The 22810-nt window shown below is 40.7% G+C and overlaps 2 protein-coding genes across 4 annotated transcripts in view; both read right to left on the reverse strand.

The window, feature by feature from the left end:
* Positions 1–22601, reverse strand: part of LOC109096611 (zinc finger protein OZF-like) — a 42618-nt gene extending 20017 nt beyond the window's left edge. The window contains exon 1 of one of the 3 annotated variants that reach the window (XM_042717502.1): positions 134–348. In XM_042717502.1, coding sequence (XP_042573436.1) covers positions 134–292 — 159 coding nt within the window. In that variant the 5' untranslated portion in view covers positions 293–348. Of the gene's footprint in view, positions 1–133; positions 349–22494 lie in introns of those variants that run through there. The other 2 variants (XM_042717501.1, XM_042717500.1) reach the window with 2 other exon arrangements.
* Positions 5582–12306, reverse strand: LOC122134221 (gastrula zinc finger protein XlCGF7.1-like). Its single transcript, XM_042717544.1, has 2 exons — positions 12229–12306; positions 5582–7205 (listed from the first exon to the last, which is right to left on the reverse strand). The coding sequence occupies exon 2, from the start codon at positions 6892–6894 to the stop codon at positions 6166–6168; it is 729 nt and encodes a 242-aa protein (XP_042573478.1). The 5' UTR covers positions 6895–7205; positions 12229–12306; the 3' UTR covers positions 5582–6165.
* Positions 22602–22810: the final 209 nt, after the last annotated feature.

Below are 22810 nucleotides of genomic sequence, written 5' to 3' on the forward strand. Positions count from 1 at the left end.
TAAAACATGGTTTTGTACTCGCTTCTCTGTAAAACATAAATCATTGGCCGTCCGGTATAAAATAGCGAGATACGATAAAGTATACGGTCATATTATCTTACAGCACATTATGAAGTAAATTCACAAAACAGACCTGAAATACGTTACTCACGCAGCAGCAGAAAGAAAACTCTACTTCCCTCGTGCGCTCTGCGCGAGAGACGCAGCAACATATGACGCACTTCCGCCCCCTGCTGGACTGGAGCAACTTCGCTGGATATGACTTCAGTTTAATGATGAAAATGAGCGGCATTGACAGACAAAGATGATTGTAGGAAAATGAGTACTACATCAATCACAGACATAATGATTAGTTAACCCGTTTTATATTACATATAATAAATACTTAAGTAAAATAGCCGCTTTTATTGATACAGATTTGCACAGTCTAAGATTTATTCGAGTTTAGGAAATTGCTGGTGTTAGTAATAGGAAAGCACTAATTACGCGACTCACATATGTCCGGGACATATTTCACCTAAAATTAAAAACAAAGACAGCCAATAACCAATTACCAATAACGGTCCCTCTCTTAAGCCCCGCCTTAAATCCGTTAATAACCGTTATCTTGATAGCAACTGTTAACTATTTGCTCTTTTAACATACTGTCTGTTTAAATCTGTTTTAAAATATTATAAGTATAATATACAATACATAAGTAGAGTATATGGGGTAAATGTAATCACATGCAGTAATGTCACAAATGCAAAATAATAATAACAATAATTTACGTACAACATGGACATTTTTGACAGATTTCATGAGAATTACTGAAGTAAATTTCTGACAAACAGTTTCTGATCTTCACTCTTCTATGACATTAAAGGGATACTCCATCCCAAAATGAAAATTTTGTCATTAATCACTTACCCCCATGTCGTTCCAAACCCGTAAAAGCTTCGTTCGTCTTCGGAACACAATTTAAGATATTTTGGATGAAAACAGGGAGGCTTGAGACTGTCCCATAGACTGCCAAATAAATAACAGTGTCAAGGTCCAGGAAAGTATGAAAAGCATCGTCAGAATAGTCCATCTGCCATCAGTGATTCAACCGTATCATTATGAAGTGTTGAGAATACTCTTGTACACGAAGAAAACAAAAATAATGACTTTATTCAAAAATGCCTCTCCTCTGTGTCTCTCCAAATCAGCGTAGCGCCATTTTGGCAATTCTGGGGCCGATTGCACCAGCTAGACGTACACCCGGACGTAAGACTAGGCTGGACGTAAAATGCATTTTAAGCATTTATGCATTTATGCATTTATCTCGGCATAGTGCTACATCTGGGACTAAATCTTACGCCTAGTCAGAGGTAGGTGTAAAGTGAAAAGTAATGATTTTCTCGCTAGACGTTGCAAAGCCCAGCGTAGGACTTACAACCAGCTTTTTTACGTCTAGCTGGTGCAACTGGCCCCTGAGCTGTATGCAGATGGCATACACTCTTCTGTGTCAGCCGCGCTGCACCGATGGGCTGTTTGGTTTCAAACCATAGCGTAAATACACGTCAAGTCAAGTCAAGTCACCTTTATTTATATAGCGCTTTAAACAAAAAAGATTGCGTCAAAGCAACTGAACAACATTAATTAGGAAAACAGTGTGTCAATAATGCAAAATGACAGTTAAAGGGAGTTCATCATTGAATTCAGTGATGTCATCATGCAGCTCAGTTCAGTTTAAATAGTATCTGTGCAATAATTTGCAATCAAGTCAAAGATATCGCTGTAAATGAAGTGTTCCTAACTAAGCAAGCCAGAGGCAACAGTGGCAAGGAACCAAAACTCCATCGGTGACAGAACGGAGAAAAAACCTTGGGAGAAACCAGGCTCAGTCGGTGGGCCAGTTCTCCTCTGACCAGACGAAACCAGCAGTTCAATTCCAGGCTGCAGCAAAGTCAGATTGTGCAGAAGAATCATCTGTTTCCTGTGGTCTTGTCCCGGTGGTCATCTGAGACAAGGTCTTTACAGGGGATCTGTATCTGGGGCTCTAGTTGTCCTGGTCACCGCTGTCTTTCAGGGCTGTAGAGGTCTTTTCTGGGCTGGATACGTACTGGATCCGGGTGCCTGCAGTGAGCATCTGGTCTGGATACACACTGGATCTGGTGGCTACGGTGACCTCAAAATAAGAGAGAAACAGACTAATATTAGCGTAGATGCCATTCTTCTAATGATGTAGCAAGTACATCGGCTGTTATGGGAAGTGTTCCCGGTTCCGGTTTACCTAATTAGTGCAGCCTAAAAATCCTTTAACGGATTTGGATATTAGAAGCATATTAGTGTGCTATGTGTACGCCAGGTTAAAGAGATGGATCTTTAATCTAGATTTAAACTGCAAGAGTGTGTCTGCCTCCCGAACAATGTTAGGTAGGTTATACCATAGTTTGGGCGCTAAATAGGAGAAGGATCTGCCGCCCGCAGTTGACTTTGATATTCTAGGTATTATCAAATTGCCCGAGTTTTGAGAACGCAGCAGACATGGAGGGCTATAACGTAACAAGAGCTTGTTCAAATACTGAGGTGCTAAACCATTCAGGGCTTTATAAGTAATAAGCAAGATTTTAAAATCTATACGATGTTTGATAGGGAGCCAGTGCAGTGTTGACAGAACCGGGCTAATATGGTCATACTACCTGCTTCTAGTAAAAACTCTAGCTGCTGCATTTTGGACTAATTGGAGTTTGTTTACTAAGCGTGCAGAACAACCACCCAATAAATCATTACAATAATCTAAACTTGAGGTCATAAACGCATGGATTAACATTTCTGCATTTGACATTGAGAGCATAGGCCGTAATTTAAATAGATTTTTGAGATGGAAAAATGCAGTTTTACAAATGCTAGAAATGTGGCTTTCTAAGGAAAGGTTGCTATCAAATAGCACACCTAGGTTCCTAACTGATGACGAAGAATTAGACAGCGTTCTAGGTTATTACATGCAGAGCTTTTAGGTCCTATAATTAACACCTCTGTTTTTCAGAATTTAGCAGTAAGAAATTACTCGTCATCCAGGTTTTATATCGACTATGCATTCCGTTAGTTTTCCAAATTGGTATGTTTCGCCGGGCCACGAAGAAATAAAGAGCTGAGTATCATCAGCATAACAGTGAAAGTTAACACCGTGTTTCCTGATGATATCTCCCAAGGGTAACATGTAAAGCGTGAAGAGTAACTGCCCTAGTACTGAGCCTTGAGGTACTCCTTACTGCACTTGTGATCGATATGCTACCTGTTCATTCACTGCTACGAATTGATGGCGGTCATATAAGTACGATTTAAACCATGCTAATGCACTTCCATTAATGCCAACAAAGTTTTCTAGTCTATGCAAAAGAAAGCTAAAGACGGAACAAACAAACACAAAGCTACACTCTAAAAAATGCTGGGTTAAATATAACCCAACGCTGGGTTAAAAAGGGACCAACCCAACAGTTGGGTTGTTTTGACCCAGCAGTTGGCAGAGGTATAAAGTCCAGGGGTCAGAAAGTAAAAGTCCTGCCATATGTTTATTCCACCCATGAACTCAGCAAGCTGTTTTAACCAGAGGAGAACCAAGTCATTCCTTTCAAGTCACAAATGAGTCTCGAGTCAGATCCCAAGTCCTCAAAGAGTTAAAGTTAATGAGATAATTAAGTGACTAATTAAATGAAGATTGTGCATTAGTGATGAACACCTGCTGTTAACAATCAACATCACTGAAGAAAAGAGAAACACAAGAACTACAACCGACTCCAGGCACAGCCTTGGATGAAATATACTGATTTATTTCTTTTTTTTAAAAGCACACAAGATGCCACCATAACTGTGGTCAAGGTTTTGCTTTAATTAGTCTCTTGACCCTTTTAATAACTCAAAGTAGGTGGTTTCTAAGCAATTGCAATATTGTTTCACAGCAAACATTTGTGCATTGCTGAATCAAAAGCTTGAAGTAGCAGAGTAACTTGTGATTTCTGCTAATAACTCATGGTAAAAAAACATCGTAAAGCGGTCTCTCTCTTTGGTTTATTGTTCAGGTACTGTTTAACTACAAAAAAAAAAAAACTATTAAACAAATGCCACCTTAATGTGTCAATATTGAATAAAAAAAAAAAAGCTATATCAGCTCAGGAATTTAGCCATGAACATTTATCATACTATCCTCAACAGTGGTGACAATAATTTTTCATACTGCAGTGCATGATGGGAGTTTTTACTATGGTGTTACCCAGCATTCATTGCATCATGAAGCATTTTGTTGATTGTCACCATTGTTGAGATTGGTATACTGGTTCTTGATGTCTCTCTGTGTCTAAATAGTATAGTAGTTTTTTTTGGTGTATTATATGTATATACACACACACACACACACACTTTTTTTATTATTATTAATTCACTATATATTTTAGAACAACAGTGTTCTGTAGTTTCACATAGTTCTTAATGCAAAACCTGAACATGTAAATGGATGCAAGTTATCTTAAATGAAATCAAGCCATTTCACTGAGGCTTGTTTCATCACATATAAACAGCAAATATCTCATCATTGTAAAACACCACATGCATTTCTACAGAGAGAGAGATCTAGCGCAACAAGTCAAGGGTCAAGAGCACAACTAAATCAAACACTGATCTCCATGATGGTGGCATCATTTTAACCAATAAAACATCAACATCTGATCCTCTGTAATTTCCAATAACAGCATGTGTTCATCATTAATGCACAATCATCATTTAATTAATCACTTATTTATCTCATTAACTTTAACTCTTTGAGGACTTGGGATTTGACTTGAGACTTGTTTGTGACTTGAAAGGAATGACTTGGTTCCTCCTCTGGTGAAATCAGCTGCTGAGTTCATGGATGGAGCAAAAATATGGCAGGACTTTTACTTTCTGACCCCTGGACTACCCACCTCTGGTCAAAACAACCCAACCGCTGGGTCAAAACAACCCAACCGCTGGGTTGGTCCCTTTTTAACCCAGCACTGGGTTATATTTAACCCAGCATTTTTTAGAGTGTAAGATCCAATAGCACTAATAGAGAGATACAACCACGATCAGATGATAAGAGCAGGTCATTTGTAACTCTAAGGAGAGTAAAAAACGTATCCTTGTGGCGCGTCTGCCACAGAAGAGCGTAAGCCGCTTGCGTACTAGTCAGATATGTCAAAATGGCGCTACGCTGATTTGGAGAGACACAGAGTAGAGGAATTGTTGAATAAAGTCATTATTTTTGTTTTCTTTGTGTACAAGAGTATTCTCGTCTCTTCATAACGTTACGGTTGAATCACTGATGGCAGATGGACTATTCTGACGATGCTTTTCATACTTTCCTGGACCTTGACACTGATATTTATTTGGCAGTCTATGGGACAGTCTCAAGCCTCCCTGTTTTCATCCAAAATATCTTAAATTGTGTTCCGAAGACGAACAAAGCTTTTACGGGTTTGGAAAAACATGGGGGTAAACTGATTAATGACAACATTTTCATTTTAGGATGGAGTATCCCTTTAACGCTGATATTCTGCACATCAGGACAACTGTGAATACAGCATTTATACAATAATAGTTTGCGATATTGAATTGTTTTATTAACAGTTAATGTTGAGTAACGTCAAACTTTAACTGATAGTTCATATGCTTTTGCTCCATAAATGAGAATATTTTCTCAAGCTCAATTCCTGGAGGGCCAAAGCTCTGCAGAGCTTAGCTCCAACTCACACCAGCTTTGTGCAAGTTTCACACCAGCTTTGTGCAAGAAACTAGCAAGTTTCTATTGATCCTGGAGAGCTTGATTAGCTGGATCAGGCGTGTTTGATTTGGGTTAGAGCTAAACTGTGCAGAGCTGTGCCCTCCAGGAACTGAGTTTGTGACCAATGCTATATGAGGAAAAATGACAGGCACAAATAAAACCTCACACTCTGGTGTGTAATAGTGTACTGTACAAACAGTGAAATCATTCAGTGATCTTGGACTTAATATCCACAATGCGAACGCTGCTCAGAAATCCAGTTCAGCTGTTGTATAATATATGGTTAATGTTTTAAATTGAAATTATCATGTGTATGTTATTACTGTCATGTATCACATGGCATGAATGATGAAAGCAACTGCAGAAATAAAGGATTTACTGACAGACCAAGACATGAAAAGTCACTCAGATGATTCTGGTGCAGTTTGTTCTTTAGTGTGTTTGTTCTGGTGGGTCTGAAAACTACCTAAATAAGCGAATCTCTCGCCACAGATGGAGCAGGAGTAAGGTTTCTCTCCTGTATGAACTCGCTGATGGATCTTAAGTATGTCTGATCGAGCAAACGTCTTGTCACACTGTGAGCATTTGAACGGTCTTTCTCCGCTATGAATCCTCTGATGCTTTATTAAGTTAGTGTTTTGTTTGAAACTCTTCCCACAGATGCTGCAGTGATATGGTTTTTCTCCAGTGTGGACTCGCTTATGGTCTCTGAAATGAGTTGGATCAGAAAAGCTCTTCCCGCAGTGGGCGCACATATATGGTTTCTGTCCAGTGTGAATCCTCTCGTGACAAATCAGATTAGATCTTTGACGGAATCGTTTGTCACAGTGTTTGCACTGAAACGGTTTCTCATCAGAGTGTATATTTTGGTGTGACTTTAGAGAGCCTGAGTCTGTAAAGGTTTTCCCACATTCACTGCACTGATACGGTCTCTCATTGGTGTGGAAACGCACATGTGTCTTCAGATGAGATCCGTGATTAAATCTTCTCTCGCAGTGAGGACACTTGTACAGTCTTTCTCCCGTGTGGATTCGCTCATGTGCATCAAGATTTCCTTTGGTGCTGAAATACTTGTCACATTCACTGCAGTGGAAAGACTTTTCACTGTGGGTTTTTATATGAGCTTTCATAATTTGAGCAGTGGTGAAAAAAACTTTCCCGCACTGTTCACAGTGAAACGCCTTCTTCGCGCTGTGCTCTTTTGAATGAAGTCTCCAACCTTCTGCGGTAGGAAAGCTGATGTTGCATATCTTACAGCTGAAGTCTTTCTGTTCTGTGTGTGTTCTCTCGTGTCTCACTAAATGACCCTCTGAACTCAGTGTTTTTTTTTCACAGGTGCTGCAGGAGAAACTCTTCAGCTGCTCTTTTGAAGTTGAGACTTTTTCTTCATCAAGTTGAGTTGTTTCTTCATCTCCTTCAGAAGATGAGCCACCGTTGACATCTGAAAGGAACAAAACTTTAATAAAACAACTTTAAAATATACTTAAATAAAGTTAGAGAACATCTAGTGATGCACCGAAATGAAAATCCTTTGCTGAAGGCCATTTTGCAATTTCAATAATCATACAGTGACCAGCAACAACCACTCTCCTCTCCTCATCGAAGACATGAGATGCAGTGCTAAACAGTCTCTCGCTGTCGGTGCTTGTAATGATTTTTCCACCATGTGATCGCGTCACACCAACTCTTCCACACTGCCGACATGTTTGCTGCATTAGTGCACAGCTCTCACTTTATGCAGGTTTCTATTTGATCACGTCACCTTGCGCTGTTCGGTCTTTTCGATTATTCGTCTGAACACCGAAATAGCTTTTTTTTTGCTATTTTTGGCCAAATAATTTTGGTTGCCAAATAATTTTGGTTTCCCACACCTGTTGCAGAGGGATGGAAGTACTGGTCTCCTAATCTCAAATTAATGGAAATTTGATCTTCTATCACATGCAATTACTATTACCCACCCTGTTAAAATCCACTTTGTAGTCATTTATCGTAACTTCTTGGAGGAGTTGGATGTGTTAGTATCAAACTTTCCTGAGGATGGTACTCCTCTGGTACTGCTTGGAGACCTCAACCTCCACCTAGAAAAACCCCAGGCTGCTGACTTCAACACTCTGCTCGCCTCATTTGATCTAAAGCGAGCGTCTACTAAAGCTACTCACAAATCAGGCAACCAACTGGACCTCGTCTACACATGCTGTTGCTCCACGGACAACACTTTACTTACTCCACTGCACACCTCAGACCACTTCCTCATAACTTCTAACCTCGCACTAACTCCTGACACAGCACACACTCCTCTGCAGGTCACCTTTCGACGTAATCCTACTACTTGCCCACTGGATCCGATCCCCACTCACCTCCTTCAAGCGATTTCTTCTTCAGTCATACCTTCACTTACTCACATTATCAACTCATCCCTTCACTCTGGAACATTTCCCTCAGCATTTAAGCAGGCACGGGTAAGCCCACTGCTGAAGAAACCATCTCTAAATCCAGCACTTCTAGAAAACTACAGACCGGTATCCCTTCTTCCATTCATTGCAAAGACACTCGAACGAGCTGTGTTCAACCAGCTCTCTATGTTTCTTGTACAGAACAACCTCCTGGACCGCAACCAATCTGGCTTCAAAAGTGGCCACTCAACTGAGACTGCCCTGCTCTCGGTTACTGAAGCCCTGCGACTGGCAAGAGCAGCTTCAAAATCCTCAGTACTCATTTTGCTGGACCTGTCTGCTGCTTTTGACACTGTTAATCACCAGATTCTCCTATCCACCCTCAGAAAGATGGGCATCTCTGGAACTGCACTCCAGTGGCTTAACTCCTACCTGTCTGATAGATCCTTCATGGTGTCTTGGAGGGGTGAAGTTTCTAAGTCACAACAACTTGCTACTGGGGTTCCTCAAGGCTCAGTACTTGGACCGCTTCTCTTCTCCATCTACATGACGTCATTAGGATCTGTCATTCAGAAGCATGGCTTTTCCTATCACTGCTATGCTGATGACACTCAACTCTACTTCTCATTCCAACCAGATGACCCGACGGTAGTTGCTCGCATTTCAGCCTGTCTGAGTGACATTTCTAGCTTGATGAATGACCATCACCTTCAGCTCAACCTTACTAAGACTGAACTGCTGGTGGTTCCAGCTAACCCCATCGTTTCATCACAACTTCTCTATACAGCTGGGTTCGTCAACCATAATCCTTCCAGGACAGCCAGAAAACCTAGGAGTTGTGATGGATCATCAGTTAAGCTTCACAGACCATATTGCTACAACGACCCGGTCCTGTAGATTTGCCTTATTCAACATTAGGAAGATTAGACCCTTCCTGTCAGAGCAATCCACCCAACTTCTTGTCCAAGCTCTTGTTCTCTCCAGACTGGACTATTGCAATGCTCTCCTGGCGGGCCTTCCTGCATGTACTATCAAGCCTCTGCAACTGATCCAGAATGCAGCAGCGAGGGTTGTCTTCAATGAGCCGAAAAACAGCCCATGTTACTCCTCTCCTCATCAGGTTACACTGGCTACCAGTAGCCGCTCGCATCAAATTCAAGGTACTGATGCTTGCCTACAAAACCGACCACTGGCACGGCGCCAACTTACCTAAACTCACTAGTTCAATCTTATGCACCCTCCAGAAGTTTGCGCTCTGCAAGTGAACGACGCCTTGTGTTGCCATCCCAAAGAGGTTCAAAATCACTCTCACGGACTTTTTCCTGGACTGCTCCCAGCTGGTGGAATGACCTTCCGATCTCAATTCGAACAGCTGAGTCTTTACTCATTTTCAAAAAAAATCTAAAGACTCATCTTTTTCGCCTGCACTTAACTAACTAATATTAGTACTTACCTTTTTTTTCTTTTTCTCTTCTATCATATGCCAAAAAAAAAAAAAAAAAAAAAAAAAAAAACCCTGGCTACATGTTCTGTACTAGACTAACTGAGACTTGTCATAGCACTTGTATACCGTTGTTGTGTTTCTCGTTGATCTGATTGTTTCTACTGTTCTCATTTGTAAGTCGCTTTGGATAAAAGCGTCTGCTAAATGATTAAATGTAAATGTAAATGTAAATGTAACCTACGCTCACTCTCTCCATCTCGCCTATCCTCTATGGTTTTATCCTCACTTCCGTCACTCTCTCTCAGAGAGGAAATAGTGCAAATCAAAAAACTCTACTGATCTTATTGTGTATCAGTCACTCTTCTCTTCCTTCTCTGCAAATGTCTTCACTGCTAAAATGACATACAACAACAAAATTAACAACTTTTCTGACTCTCACAAAGTTTTTTTCAAAACTTTCTCTTCTCTTCTCTGTCCTCCTACACCTCCTCCTTCATCAACTCTTACAGCTGATGACTTTGCAATTTTCTTCACAAATAAAACAAGAACCATCAGTGACCAATTCCCCACATCACAAACTGATGATAACTTCATAAAGACAAATACACACTCTCTCTCCTCCTTCTATCCACTCCCGGAGATGGACATTTCCAAACGTATCCTTTCCAATCATCCTACTACTTGTCCACTTGATCCTATCACCACTCACCTCCTTCAGGCCATTTCTTCTTCAGTCATTACCTTCGCTAAACACATATTATCAAACACCTCTCTTCACTCTGGTACATTTTCCACAGCATTTAAGCAGGCTCGGGCACTGCTTAAAAAAACCCCTTTCTAAATCCAGCACTTTTAGAAAACTACAGACCCGTATCCCTTCTTACGTTCATTTTCAAAAGACACTAGAGCGAGCTGTGTTCAACCAACTCTCTTTGTTTCTTGTACAGAACAACCTCCTGGACAGCAACCAGTCTGGCTTCAAAAGCAGCCACTCAACTGAGACTGCCCTGCTCTCGGTTACTGAAGCCCTGAGACTGGCGAGAGCAGCTTCCAAATCCTCAGAACTTACCTTGTTGGATCTGTCTGCTGCCTTTGACACAGTTAACCACCAGATACTCCTGTCCACCCTCAGAAAGATGGGCATCTCAGGAACCGCAATCCTGTGGTTCAAGTCCTACCTCTCAGATAGATCCTTCAGGGTGTCTTGGAGGGGTGAGGTTTCTAATCACAACAAACTTGCTACTGGGGTTCCTCAAGGCTCCGTGCTTGGACCACTTCTCTTCTCAATCTACAGATTGAGAAAAAGAAACAAGAATCAGAGCATGGCTTTTCTATTACTGCTATGCTGATGACACTCAACTCTACTTCTCATTCCAACAAGATGATACAACAGTAGCTGCTCGCACTGCAGCCTGTCTGACAGACATTCTAGCTAAGACAGAACTACTTGAGGTTCCAGCAAACCATCGTTTCATCACAAATGCGCTATACAACCGGGTTCCTTCAACCATAAGTCTGTCAAGGACAGCCAGAAACCTAGGAGTTGTGATTGATCATCAGTTAAGCCTCACAGACCATACTGCTACAATGGCCCGGTCCTGCAGATTTGCCTTATGCAACATTAGGAAGATTAGACCTTCATGTCAGAGCAAGCCGCACAACTTCTTGTCAAAGCTCTTGTTCTCTCCAGGACCTGGACTATTGCAATGCTCTCTTGGCCTTCCAGCATGTACTATCATGCAGCAGTGAGAGTGGTCTTCAATGAGCCAAAAAAAGCTCACGGTACTCCTCTCCTCGTCAGGTTACACTGGCCACAAGTAGCCGCTTGCATCAGATTCAAGGTACTGATGCTTGCCTACAAGACAACCACTGGCGCTGCACCAATATACCTGAACTAGTTCAATCTTATGTGCCCTCCAGAAGCTTGCGTTCTGCAAGTGAACGGCATCTTGTGGTGTCATCCCAAAGAGGCACAAAATCACTCTCATGGACCTTTTGCTGGACTGTGCCCAGCTGGTGGAATGACCTCCTTATCTCAGTTCGAACAGCTGAGTCTTTAACTATTTTCAAAAAAACATCTAAAGACACATCTTTTTTGCCAGCACCTGACTAACTAATATTAGCACTTACATATTCTATTCTGTTCTATTCCATTCTATTAAAAACAGCAACAAACAAAAAAAAACCTTGCTATGAGCTCTGTCCTAGACTAACTGAGACTTGTCATGGCACTTGTATACTGTTGATGATCTCTCGTTGGTCTGATTGCTTCTATTGTTCTCATTTGTTAGTCACTTTGGATAAAAGTGTCTGCAAAATGATTAAATGTAAATGTAATGATTCATAATGTATGAATAATTATCACAGTATACTGAAAAACACAACCATAGTGTGATGTTTGGCCAAATCCTGCAGCCTTACAAAACAAACACAGAAAACCTGGAGCTCTTAAAAAAAAGTGCATTTTTAATCCCATTAAAAAATTCTACATCAGAAATATGTAAATTTGATTTTCCTGTAAATTGTTCAGCCACCAATAACTAACATTTTCCATCATGTTCCCAAAATATCTCAACAACAACACAACACAACAAAGGTCATAAAAGGAGAAGGAAGGAGAAGCAAACCTGGAGGAATGAAATCTTCATCTTCATCCTCCTGCTCTTTCTCATCAGTGTGTTGTAGTTCTTTCTCTGCGGGGTGGTTCTTCTCTCTATGGCTCTCGATCAGGTTCCTGCAGTCCCACCAGTTTGAACGGAGCACATCTTCAGCGGCGTCGTGTCTGCAGCATCTGCTGTTCTCCAGCGTTACAGTCAGAGGTTTGATCAGTGGATTCCATGATCCTGCTAGCGTCAGTAAACAGAGTAAAGTGAGGCTGAGCTCTGAGTCCTGTGTGTCTCTGGATCTCTGATCTCTGACGCTCCAGACTGGGAATCCTGAGCTTCTGTCCCATCAGTCACACGCACTGAAACCCTGCTCCACATCCTGACAAACACAATCAGTCATATACGTATCTAGCAATAGTATGATTCAAAATAAAAATTTCACTTTCACTTTCACACTTTCCCTTTCACTTTCAAAAATAAGATGTTACGTCACAATAACATCAGTCCCCATATGAGCAGCTAAAGATGAATGAAGATCTGTTCAAACCTCTCTGTTCAGTTTGTCTCCTCTTTCTCTCAGCTTTGTCTCCAGTGAAGCCACCTCTTTCTTCAGCTGGACAGATTTCTGTGCATGAAATCCTCAATATCCAGCATGGACAGATCAGTTCCTACCTGATTACAGCAGACCACATCCACCTGCGCTTTCATGCTCAACATCTGAACACCAAACACTGTAACTGATAACTACACATATTTTATAATGGAACTGAATAAAACTCATTTAACATGATTAGGTGTTTGCTTCAAGGGCTGATTGCCCTTCATTTTATTATAATTTTTTAAAGAGCTGCATCTTAGTCTTTTCATTATATGATATCATTTTTACACTACTAAATACTAAATTATGTTTATTGGAGTGACATGGTCCAAATTCATTTATCATATAATTAACTTTATATTGTAAATTTGTCCGTTGCCAATCCACAAGCCAGTGCTTTAGTATTAATATAATTTAGTAAAATTCATTGCCTTCATATGGCCGGTTAATAATGTTACTATTAATTATTACGTTCAAAGAATCCAGTACAATAACTTGTTTAGGTTTTTCTATTGATCGTCTGGTGATCATGGTAAAACAACAACACTTCGCATTAAAGCATAAAAAACATTCGACCACGTCAACCTGTAATTTTAAATACAAAATCCTTTTCGCATAATCCAAAAATGTTTACATTTTACTCTTTTACGAAAAAAATTACATTAGAAACCAAAAAAAAGTGCTCAAGCGGAAATCATAACAATGTTTATAAACATGACTTTTGCTTTTTATCAAGAATATTATTACAATCATGTCACAATATTAATCACACTTTAAGACACGCGTTCGAGCTGCTGGATTTGAGGTTTTTAAACAGGATATTGTAAGAACATTATGAAGTAAATTCACAAAACCGACCTGAAATACGTGTGATTCACGCCAGCAGCAGGAAATGAAAACTCTGACCTTTCACGAATCGTGCGCTTTTGCGCGAGGCCGCGGAGCGCAGCAACACTATGGACGCTCTTTCCGCCCCCTGCTGGACTGGAGCAAACTTCGCTGGCTATGGAAGCATTCAGTTTAATGATGAAAATGAGCGGCATTGACAGACCAAAGATGATTGTAGGAAAATGAGAACTACATCCAATCACAGACATTAATGACTTAGTTTAACCGTTTTATATTACAATGAATAAAGAATTTAAGTTAAAAAATAGCCGCTTTTATTGACCACAGAACTTGCACAGTCTAAGATTTATTTGAGTTCCTAGGAACAATCCTGCTTGCCGTTGTTCGAGTGTAATAACTCAAGGGCACTAATTACATTTGAGAGACTGACCTATCACACGTATGTCCGGGACATATATTCAACCTTAAAAATAAACAAAGCAAAATGTTATAACGAAAGCGGTAATTTACCAATACCAGTACCTCTCTTAAGCCCCCCGCCTTAGTAGCAACTGTTAACTTATTTGCTCCTTCTAACATACTGCAAGTCTGTTTTTTTTAAACCTGTTTTAAACATATTATAAAGTTATAATATAAGTTTACAAGTAAAACTATATAGGGTAAATGTAATACTGGCAGTAGTAATGTCACAAATACAAAATAATAATAATAACTATTAATAATTAATAATTTACTTACAGCTGGAAAATTTTTGAGAGTTTCATGAGAATGAGAGTGGTGGGACTATGTGATGTCATGCTTTTTTTTTTGGACGGGGAGACTTCGGTCCTTCTGTCCAGGTTAGCATTTTAGCAACTTCGGGTTTCCATCGTCCCCGAGTCAATGGGTTTTTTTTAAACGGGATTTTGGTTTAAATCCCTAATAATATAAAGGTCTTGTTGTTCACACGAAGCTCAAGATCCTTTCCACGTTTTTTCACGACATTAACACAACCAGTTACATTTTTTTTTAGAAAACTGTTAAGTTTCTTAAAACAAGAGGGTTGCTACCAAGTTGCCTAAATGGGGACTACAGGCAGCTGTGTCGGATGCACATTTCAAACGTCATCACGTCGAACAGTTATCATTGTACAAGTATTTTCAGTCGGTAGTATAATTGGTAATACAATGAATAGTTGGAAATAAACCAATTAATAGTTTCGCCGTATTTTATATTGTTGGTCGACTAATGTTTTTTGTTTTGGCCTGAAAAGCAACAACAAGTCTTTCAAAACGGATGATGCGGTTTTCACTTTCCTACTGCTGCGGCGACTCATACTACGATTATTCGATGAAACACCACAGTTGTAATTGGTGTTCGTCACCAGGACAGTGAAACTTTAACGATGCATGTGCTTTAAAACGTTAATTTAAAAATTTTTATGGCCAAAATTAAAAGCTTTTTAGAAAGCATATAGATCGAGGATTTTCTAGAAGAAAGGGTAAAAACTTTTGGGAAACCTGACCCCCCCTAACAAAAGCCAAAGTTTATTTAAACTCACAAAAATAAGTTTAATTTGACCATATCCAAAAACTCCCTTTCACCCCTGTGTTATTTTAAAGTTTAAAATTTGCCTAAAATTTTTCATATTTTTTAAGGATTTTTTGATTTTTAAATTTCCCTTTTTTCAAAATGTCCCGGAAATATGTGCTTTCATATGCCCTTTTGGGTTATGTTTGGTTTCTTTTATTCACTTCTATTTTTTAAATAATGTCTCTTTTCAGTTTTAAAAATGAACACTTGGCTTGTTTGTTTTTTTTTCCGGGTTTATATAAAAGGGGTTTATGTAGCGGGTTTAAAAATTTCCTATCCAGAGAAAATCCTTTTCACGAAACACTTTAAAAAAAAAAAGTTTGATTAAGTTGGGGGAGCGTGGGGGGGGTGACGCTGAATTCGAGAAACCCGTGGGGGTAGTTTTTTTTTTAGCAAAGTTTAGTTTTTTAAAGTTTTGGCACTTTTTTTTTTGGGCTTCATAATTCAAAAATTTATATTTTTTTGTGAAGATTATCTTTAGGGACAAAACGGTAAGTTTCATGAACATAGTTAAAACCAGAGCTTTTTTTTTTGGGGATAACCCAAAAACCCTATGGAAAAATCCATATTTTTTCCCTTTTGGTCATTTAAATGCTGCATGACGTACCGTAGGAAAACCCCCTTTTGGAGTAAACGAATCAAAGGGCCCTGTACCACCCGCCCAATTTCTACTGGCCAAAGGGGTTTTGCACCACCAACGCATGGAAGATAGTATACCTGTTTGCCCGCGCGTTTTTTTTGCTCAGTTTAAATTTTTCCCTTCGGGAAAAGGCAAAAGCAAATTTCGGGTCCCCTAAAAAAGCATCTCGCTTTTCCCGGGGGCCAATTCTTCGAGCACCAGACTTCGGGGAAACCCCTTTGTTTTTTTGCCGACGGGGACCCAACGGCCTACCCCGGGGGGCCTGCATGCTTTTCCCTTTCCCCGGCGGGTTGTATGACAAAATTTTTTGTCCCCGGGGCTTCGGACCGGATTTTCAGATTGACTGGCCAAACTTTCTGACCCTCCCCCTCCGGGGCGGACAAAATTTCCCACCCCCCCTTCCTAAAGCGAGCGGTTGGATGTGGCCCCCCTGCGCAGGGGAAATAAGGGGGGGCTGGGGTGGGAAGAAAAGATGGGCTTACAGCCAATTTGGATTTACGCCGTTTGAATTTTGGCATTCAGAACGGGCAAACCCAAATGTTAACGGGGAAATCTATTTGTTCAATTAAAGGGGGTTTTTTCCCACGATCGTTTCTGAGGAGGCATATTTTCCTATTAAGATCATCAAGAGACACGGGAAGTTCCCCTCAGATTCCCCTTTTAGGGGGGCAAAGCGTATCAATACTGGGGTTTTTCCTTTTTCGATTACCCGGGGTCCATGAGCCAAATCAAAAAAGCAGGAACATTTATGCCCCTTTAAAGGCTCCGGGGTTTTTGTGGCTAAATTACCTAAACAAAATTTGGTGGTTTACCAATCACAGACTCGGGGCACGCTCTCCCCAACTTTTTGGGCAAAAATTCACTAAGCACCCCTGGTTTACAAAAAGAATCCCCAAAAGAGTGCTTGATCCTTTCCCAGCAGAAAAATTTTTTGGGGGAAGATCGGGATTCTCTGCAATTGGGGCATGATTGGAGCGGGCTAGCACCCTTTCTCTCTCCAACTTTTCCCCCTAGGGTTTAAAAGGGGCCGTCATGTTTTTAATAAGGACGTTGGTCTTAGAAGGGGGTTCGGGTCGACCCGACCCGGGCACCCCCCGGGAAAACCGAATTTCCCCGGAGCGGTTGCTCTCAGACAGACCCTTTGGAAGAAAGGGGAATGGGGGTTTCCCACCCCAAATGGTAAGTTTTTTGTAAAGTGGAAGGTGGACTTATTCGGGTCGAGACGACTTGCTTGGGCCCACAAGGGTTTTCCCCCATCCCCCCCACGCCCCGGGGGACGGGCGGCCTCTACCCCAAAAAATTTGCACAGAATCAGTTTGTAGTTTTTTTCCCTTTTCGGCTAATTCCAGATTTCTACCAGAATCCGGTGGGAAAAGAGTGGAACGATCCTTTTGGTGCTCTGTGGTGGCCCACTCAGCCGGGGCCCGAAAAAATGATCAGTTGGTAGGGGGCCCCCCGTGGGGTTCCCCTCAGACAGGTTGTTGTCGCAAGCACGGCACCAGGGCCCAAATTTTATGAAACGGTGGCCGGGCCTCGAGGGGGAAAGATTTAATAGTTCTGGCTTTCAGGGGAGGCTACCGAGACTAAATTATTTTAGAGGGGGGTTTTCTAAAAGAAAATTTATATCCCTTAAAAGGAAAAAACTGTTTACTCCCTTTGGTTTTAAAAGGTTTTGGTTGGACCAGCATCTACCCGGGTTGAATCAACTAAATTTTTCTTCAAACCTTTTTTTCAAGGGAGAAAACGGAACCTTTTAAAGTAAAATGGAAAGCCAATTGAAAACCATGCATAATAGAAGGGCTTTTCATTAGGCGTCATCCCCCGGTCTTTTAATTTTGCGGGTTTTGGGGCTCCCACCCTTTCCGCCCTTTGCAAATTTTCCATTATGGGATCTGTCCATTGTATTAAAAGGGCAAAAAAGACATCCTTTTGGGCCCCCTTTGGGAACTGTGATGAAAAAAAAAAATTTTCTAAAGACAGCCCCTATTTTAGCTTTACCCCCCCCAAAGGATTTGGGGGAAATTTAAAAGCTTTTCTAATCACCTAGTCCCTGGCCCATCGCCCTGGGTTGGGGGAAAGGTTTTGCTTGGGGGGAACCCCCAAGGGCTAAATTAAGGGTTCTAAAGTCGTTTCCCGGGGAACCCTTTTTCGATTCCACCCGGGGGTTTTTGGGAAAATTCCCCTCTCTACAGGGGGCGGGGTCGAAGATCAAAAGCCTTTGTCCTGTGAGGGGCTGAAGATCTATTTTGGCGTACCCCCTAATGGTGTGAGACTGACCAGGGTTCATCTTTTTTGGGGAGTAAAAAAAAAGGGTTGTCCTGTAAAAAAAGCAATGTTTTCCCCCTTGGTTTGGTGGAGGCTTTAATTCCTTACCCTTAAAGGTGGTGGGCCGTTGCCTTTGGGAATTTCCGACGCAATTCCACGAGGGGGGTGGCTGGGCCGCTAGTCTTCCTTATGGATCTTATGGATGAAAAAAAAAAAAAAAAAAAAAAAAATGTGCGGGGCCAGGATGGTCCCTCACCAAAGCATTTTTCACAATTAACAGCCTGGATGGGGAGGAGGCCCCTGGCCCCCGGGGTTTTCCACTTGAGCAATGCTTTCCTCGGACCCCAAACTACCCCAGGTACTTCGGGGTGTGTTTGGGATGGGTTTCCCCATGGGGTGACATCACCCCGGTTATACTATCCCTTACACATGCTTTTTTAAGGGGGGGCCAAGGGCTATTTGGCCAATAATTGGCAAAGATTAAACAGGGATTCAACATTCGTCACCCGGGGGTTTTTCCCAAAAAGGGTTAAAGTCACGAAGCTTGAAGGGGACCTATAAAAGGGGAAAACCAGGTTCAAACGAAACCCGGAAATTTTTTGTCAAGAAAACCCCTGTCATGGTAAAGCGGGATCTGCCTCCCCAAATTGACGCCCTTTTTTTCCCCCCCACTCTTTTGAATTTTAAAATTTCTGAAAAACCTTTTTGATTTTCCCTTCTTCTGTGACTTTAACGCTGATATTTTTTCCCACATCAGGAAAAATTTTAGTAAAACATTTTAAAAAATATATTTTTGGTTATTGAAGGTTTTTTAAAACATTAATTTTGAGTAACGTAAAAATTTTAATTTGGATATTTAAAATAGTTTTTGCTCCATATTTTAGTTTATTTTTTTAAAATTCAACCCGGGGAAGGGCCACAGTCTGCAAGCGTAGCCCAACTCACACCAGCTTGGAATTTTTCTAGTGATCCAAGAGCTTAAATTAGCTGGATCAGGGTGTTTTTTTGTTTTGGGTTGAGCAAAATTTGCAGAGGGGGGCCCCTCCGGGAACTGATTTTGTGCCCAATGAATGGAGGAAAAAGGGACAGGCCAAATAAATCTCACACTCGGGCCCGGAAAAGTCTATGTACAAACGTAAAATCTTCGTGATCCGGGAAAAATATCCACACTACGAACGCTGTCAAAATAAAATTTCCCCTTTATCTAAAATTAGGGTTAATTTTTTAAAGGAAACAAGTTTTATTTTATTCCCGGCATATATCCCATGGCAATTGAATGATGAAAAAACTGCAGAAAAAAGCCTCTAGACAACCAAGAAATGAAAAAGTCCCTTGATGTTTCTGGACCCGGTTTGGTTTTAGCTGTTTTTTTGGGTTTGGGTCTAAAAAATATTTAAAAAGGGGGAATCCCCCGCCGCAGTTTTGGAGAGGATTTATTTTTTCTCTCCTGAATGAACCGTTTGATGGACCCTTAAGGTGTCTGATGGGGAAAAAACGTCTTGTCACCCCGTGGTTTTTAACGGTCTTCCCCCGCTATGAACCTCGGGATGCATTACTAATTTGTCTTTTTGTTTAAAACCCTTTTCCCCAAAGAGGGCTGCATGATATTTTTTTTTCCCTCCAGTGGGGCCCCGGCTTATGGTCTCTGAATGAGTTGGTTTCAGAAAAGCCCTTCCCCAGTGGGCGCAAGAAGGGGTTTCTCCCGGGTTTGTAAATCCCCCCCGTGACAATTAGAGAGATTTTGACGGAATGGGTTTTGCCCCGCGGGTTTGCACTAAAACATTTTCTAAATCAGGGGGAAATTTTCTGGTGTTTTTTTTAGGCTAAATAACTGCCAAAAAGGTTTTCCCACTTTACTGCCGGGTACGGTCTCCTCATTGGTTTTAAAAACCACATGTCTCTTCTTTTTTTGACCTTGGTTGAAGCTCCTTCTCCAGTGAGGAAACTTTATGGTTTTTTCCTCCCTGGGGGTTTTTCTTATAAACCCATCAAGTTTTCCTTTTGGTGTGAAATCCTTGTCACTTCACCGGCAGGGAAAGATTTTTCCCAATGGTGTTTTTTTTGATAGAGCTTTTCAAAATTTGAGGTTTGGTAAAAAAAACCTTTCCCGCATTTTGTTCACAGTGAAACCCCTTTCCCTTCCCGCTGTCCCTTTTTTGAATGAATCTCCTCTTTTTTGCTGGGGGAGGAAAGTATGTTCCCAATCTTCCCAGCTGAAGTTTTTCTTTTCCCTGTTTTGGTTTTCCCTCCCCCTTTTTAAAAACAAAAATGCCCCCCTCTAAAATCAGGGGTTTTTTTCACAGGTCTGCAGGAAAAATCTTCACCCTGTTTTTTTGAAGTTTGAGATTTGTTTTTTCATAAAGTTGGTTTGTTTTTTTTCACCCAAATTGGGATGATGGGGGCCACCATTGACATTAAAAGGGAAAACCAAAACTTTAAAAAACCCTTTAAAAAATCTTGAATAAGTTAAAAACATCTAGTGATGCCCCGAAATGAAAATTTTTTGCTAAAGGCCATTTTGCAATTTCAATATTCATACAGTGACCACCCAACAACCCTCCCCTCTCCTCATCGAAGCCCATAAAGATGCAGGCTAAACATCTCTCGTGTGGGGCTTGTAATGTTTTTGGGAAATTTTTTCCGGGAAAAGCTTTTGAATGTTTCCCCACCCTGCCGCCTGTTTGCTCCCTTAGTGCAGGCTCCCCTTTATGCGGGTTTTGGTATTTGTTGCGTCCGTCACGCTTTCGTTTTTTCGTTTAAATTTGAAACAGAAAGAGCTTTTTTTATATTGCTATTTTGGGCACCAAATAATTTTGGATTGACGAACATCTTGTGGCATACCTAAGAACATCCACTTTAATCCAGATGATTTCCCGCCATTCTTCTGGCACAAATCCATTAATTAACAACATATGCATCCAAATCAACCCTTTGCTGCTTTTCGATGCTTGGTTTGCGTAAATGCTGCTCACACACAAAAGCCTATGTCTGCATAATGCTTTTTATATTTATTTTCAAATTAATTAATTGGTTACTAATTATTATGATTCATAATGTATGTATAATTATCACAGTATACTGAGAAAAACAACCATAGTGTGAGTTTTGGCCACTTCCTGCACGCCTTACACAAACACACAGAAAAACTGAAGCTCTTAAAAAAAGTGCATTTTTAATCCCATTAAAAAAGAGGAGAGAGGAGAGAGATAGTTCAATTTGATTTTTTCCTGTAAATGTTTCAGCCCTCTAACATTTTCCATCTATGTTTCCCAAAATATCTCAGAAAATCTGCACCCTCAGTCAATATGAACATGATGCTGCTGAGTCTCTGCTGAGATTCAAAGTGTAACGAAAAACAACCCAAAAGCGTCATAATAGGAAGAACACACTGAAGGAAACAAATCCTCATCCTCCTCATTATTTATCACCTGCTCTTCTCATCAGGTGTTGTTGTTCTTTCTCTGCGGTGGTTCTTCTCCTTGCTCCGATCAGGTTCTGCAGTCCACCCCCCGGTTTGACAGGAGAACATCTCAGAGGCGTATGCAGCTTGCGTTCCCAGCGTTCACCGTCAGAGTTTGATCGGGATTCTGATCCTGAGCGTCCAGTATAAACAGAGTAAAGTGAGGCATGAGCTCTGAGTCCTGCTGTGTATCTGGATCTCTTGATCTCTGGACGGCTCCAAGACTGAATCCCTGGTAGATTACTGTCCCATTCAGTTCCACGCACTGAAACCTGCTCCACATCCTGACAAACACAATCAGTCATATATCTAGCAATTAGTATGATCCAAAATAAGATGTTACGTCACATAACAATCAGTTCCATATGAGCAGCTTAAAGATGAAATGAAGATCTGTTCCAAACCTCTCTGTTCAGTTTGTCCTCCTCTTTCTTCAGCTTTGTCTCCAGTGAAGCCACCTTTTCCTTCAGCTGACAGATTTCTGTGATGAAATCCTCAATCTCCAAGCATGGACAGATCAGTTTCCTACTGATCTTAACAGCAGACCACATCCAAGTCCACCAAAAACCACCTTGGCGATTTCCTGTCAACATCTGACACAAAACATATTAGCATGTTCTAGGTGGTTGTTTAGGATATGGATATCTAAAGGATAGGGCTTTCTTCATAGCCTGTATTCAATGGCACACATACTCTTTATTTTTTAAGATTTTCGCCAAACGTCTGGGCCAATGATCAAATAATAGAGTTTATACAAAGAAGGTATTTTTATTTTAAATACTTCAGCGTAAGGTTTCATAACAAAAAACGTTTCAAATCTAGTCATTTAATAAAATGATTCTGCTTAAAAAAACACAACAACTCACAAACTGCCAAAGGCAGCAAAAATGTTATGAACATGACGGTCAGATGGATTTCTCAGATTTCCGCTCGTTTCTCCTTAATCTGTAAATGATTTAAACTGTCCGACATAAAATCACATTATTAATGTAAAACACGGTAAACACGCAGGAGCTTTTTTTTTTTTTTGGTTTGTTTTTTTTTTTTTTTTTTTTTTGTTTTTTATTATGCTTAATTTAGTGCTACAAGACAGGGAACCAACATGTTAAACCTCCTCTAGACCCGCACAGAGTTTACATTAAGAACAAAAAAATAAAAATGAATAAAATAAAATAAATACAAATAAAATAAAATACAACGAAAACCACAATAACAAGGG

The sequence above is a fragment of the Cyprinus carpio genome, chromosome B1 (genome assembly GCF_018340385.1).
Source record: "Cyprinus carpio isolate SPL01 chromosome B1, ASM1834038v1, whole genome shotgun sequence".
NCBI classification, from domain to species: Eukaryota; Metazoa; Chordata; class Actinopteri; order Cypriniformes; family Cyprinidae; genus Cyprinus; species Cyprinus carpio.

Coding starts and splice junctions, on each gene's coding strand:
- LOC122134221 (XM_042717544.1), bottom strand. CDS start 6,894: ATGAAAGCTCATATAAAAACCCACAGTGAAAAGTCTTTCCACTGCAGT.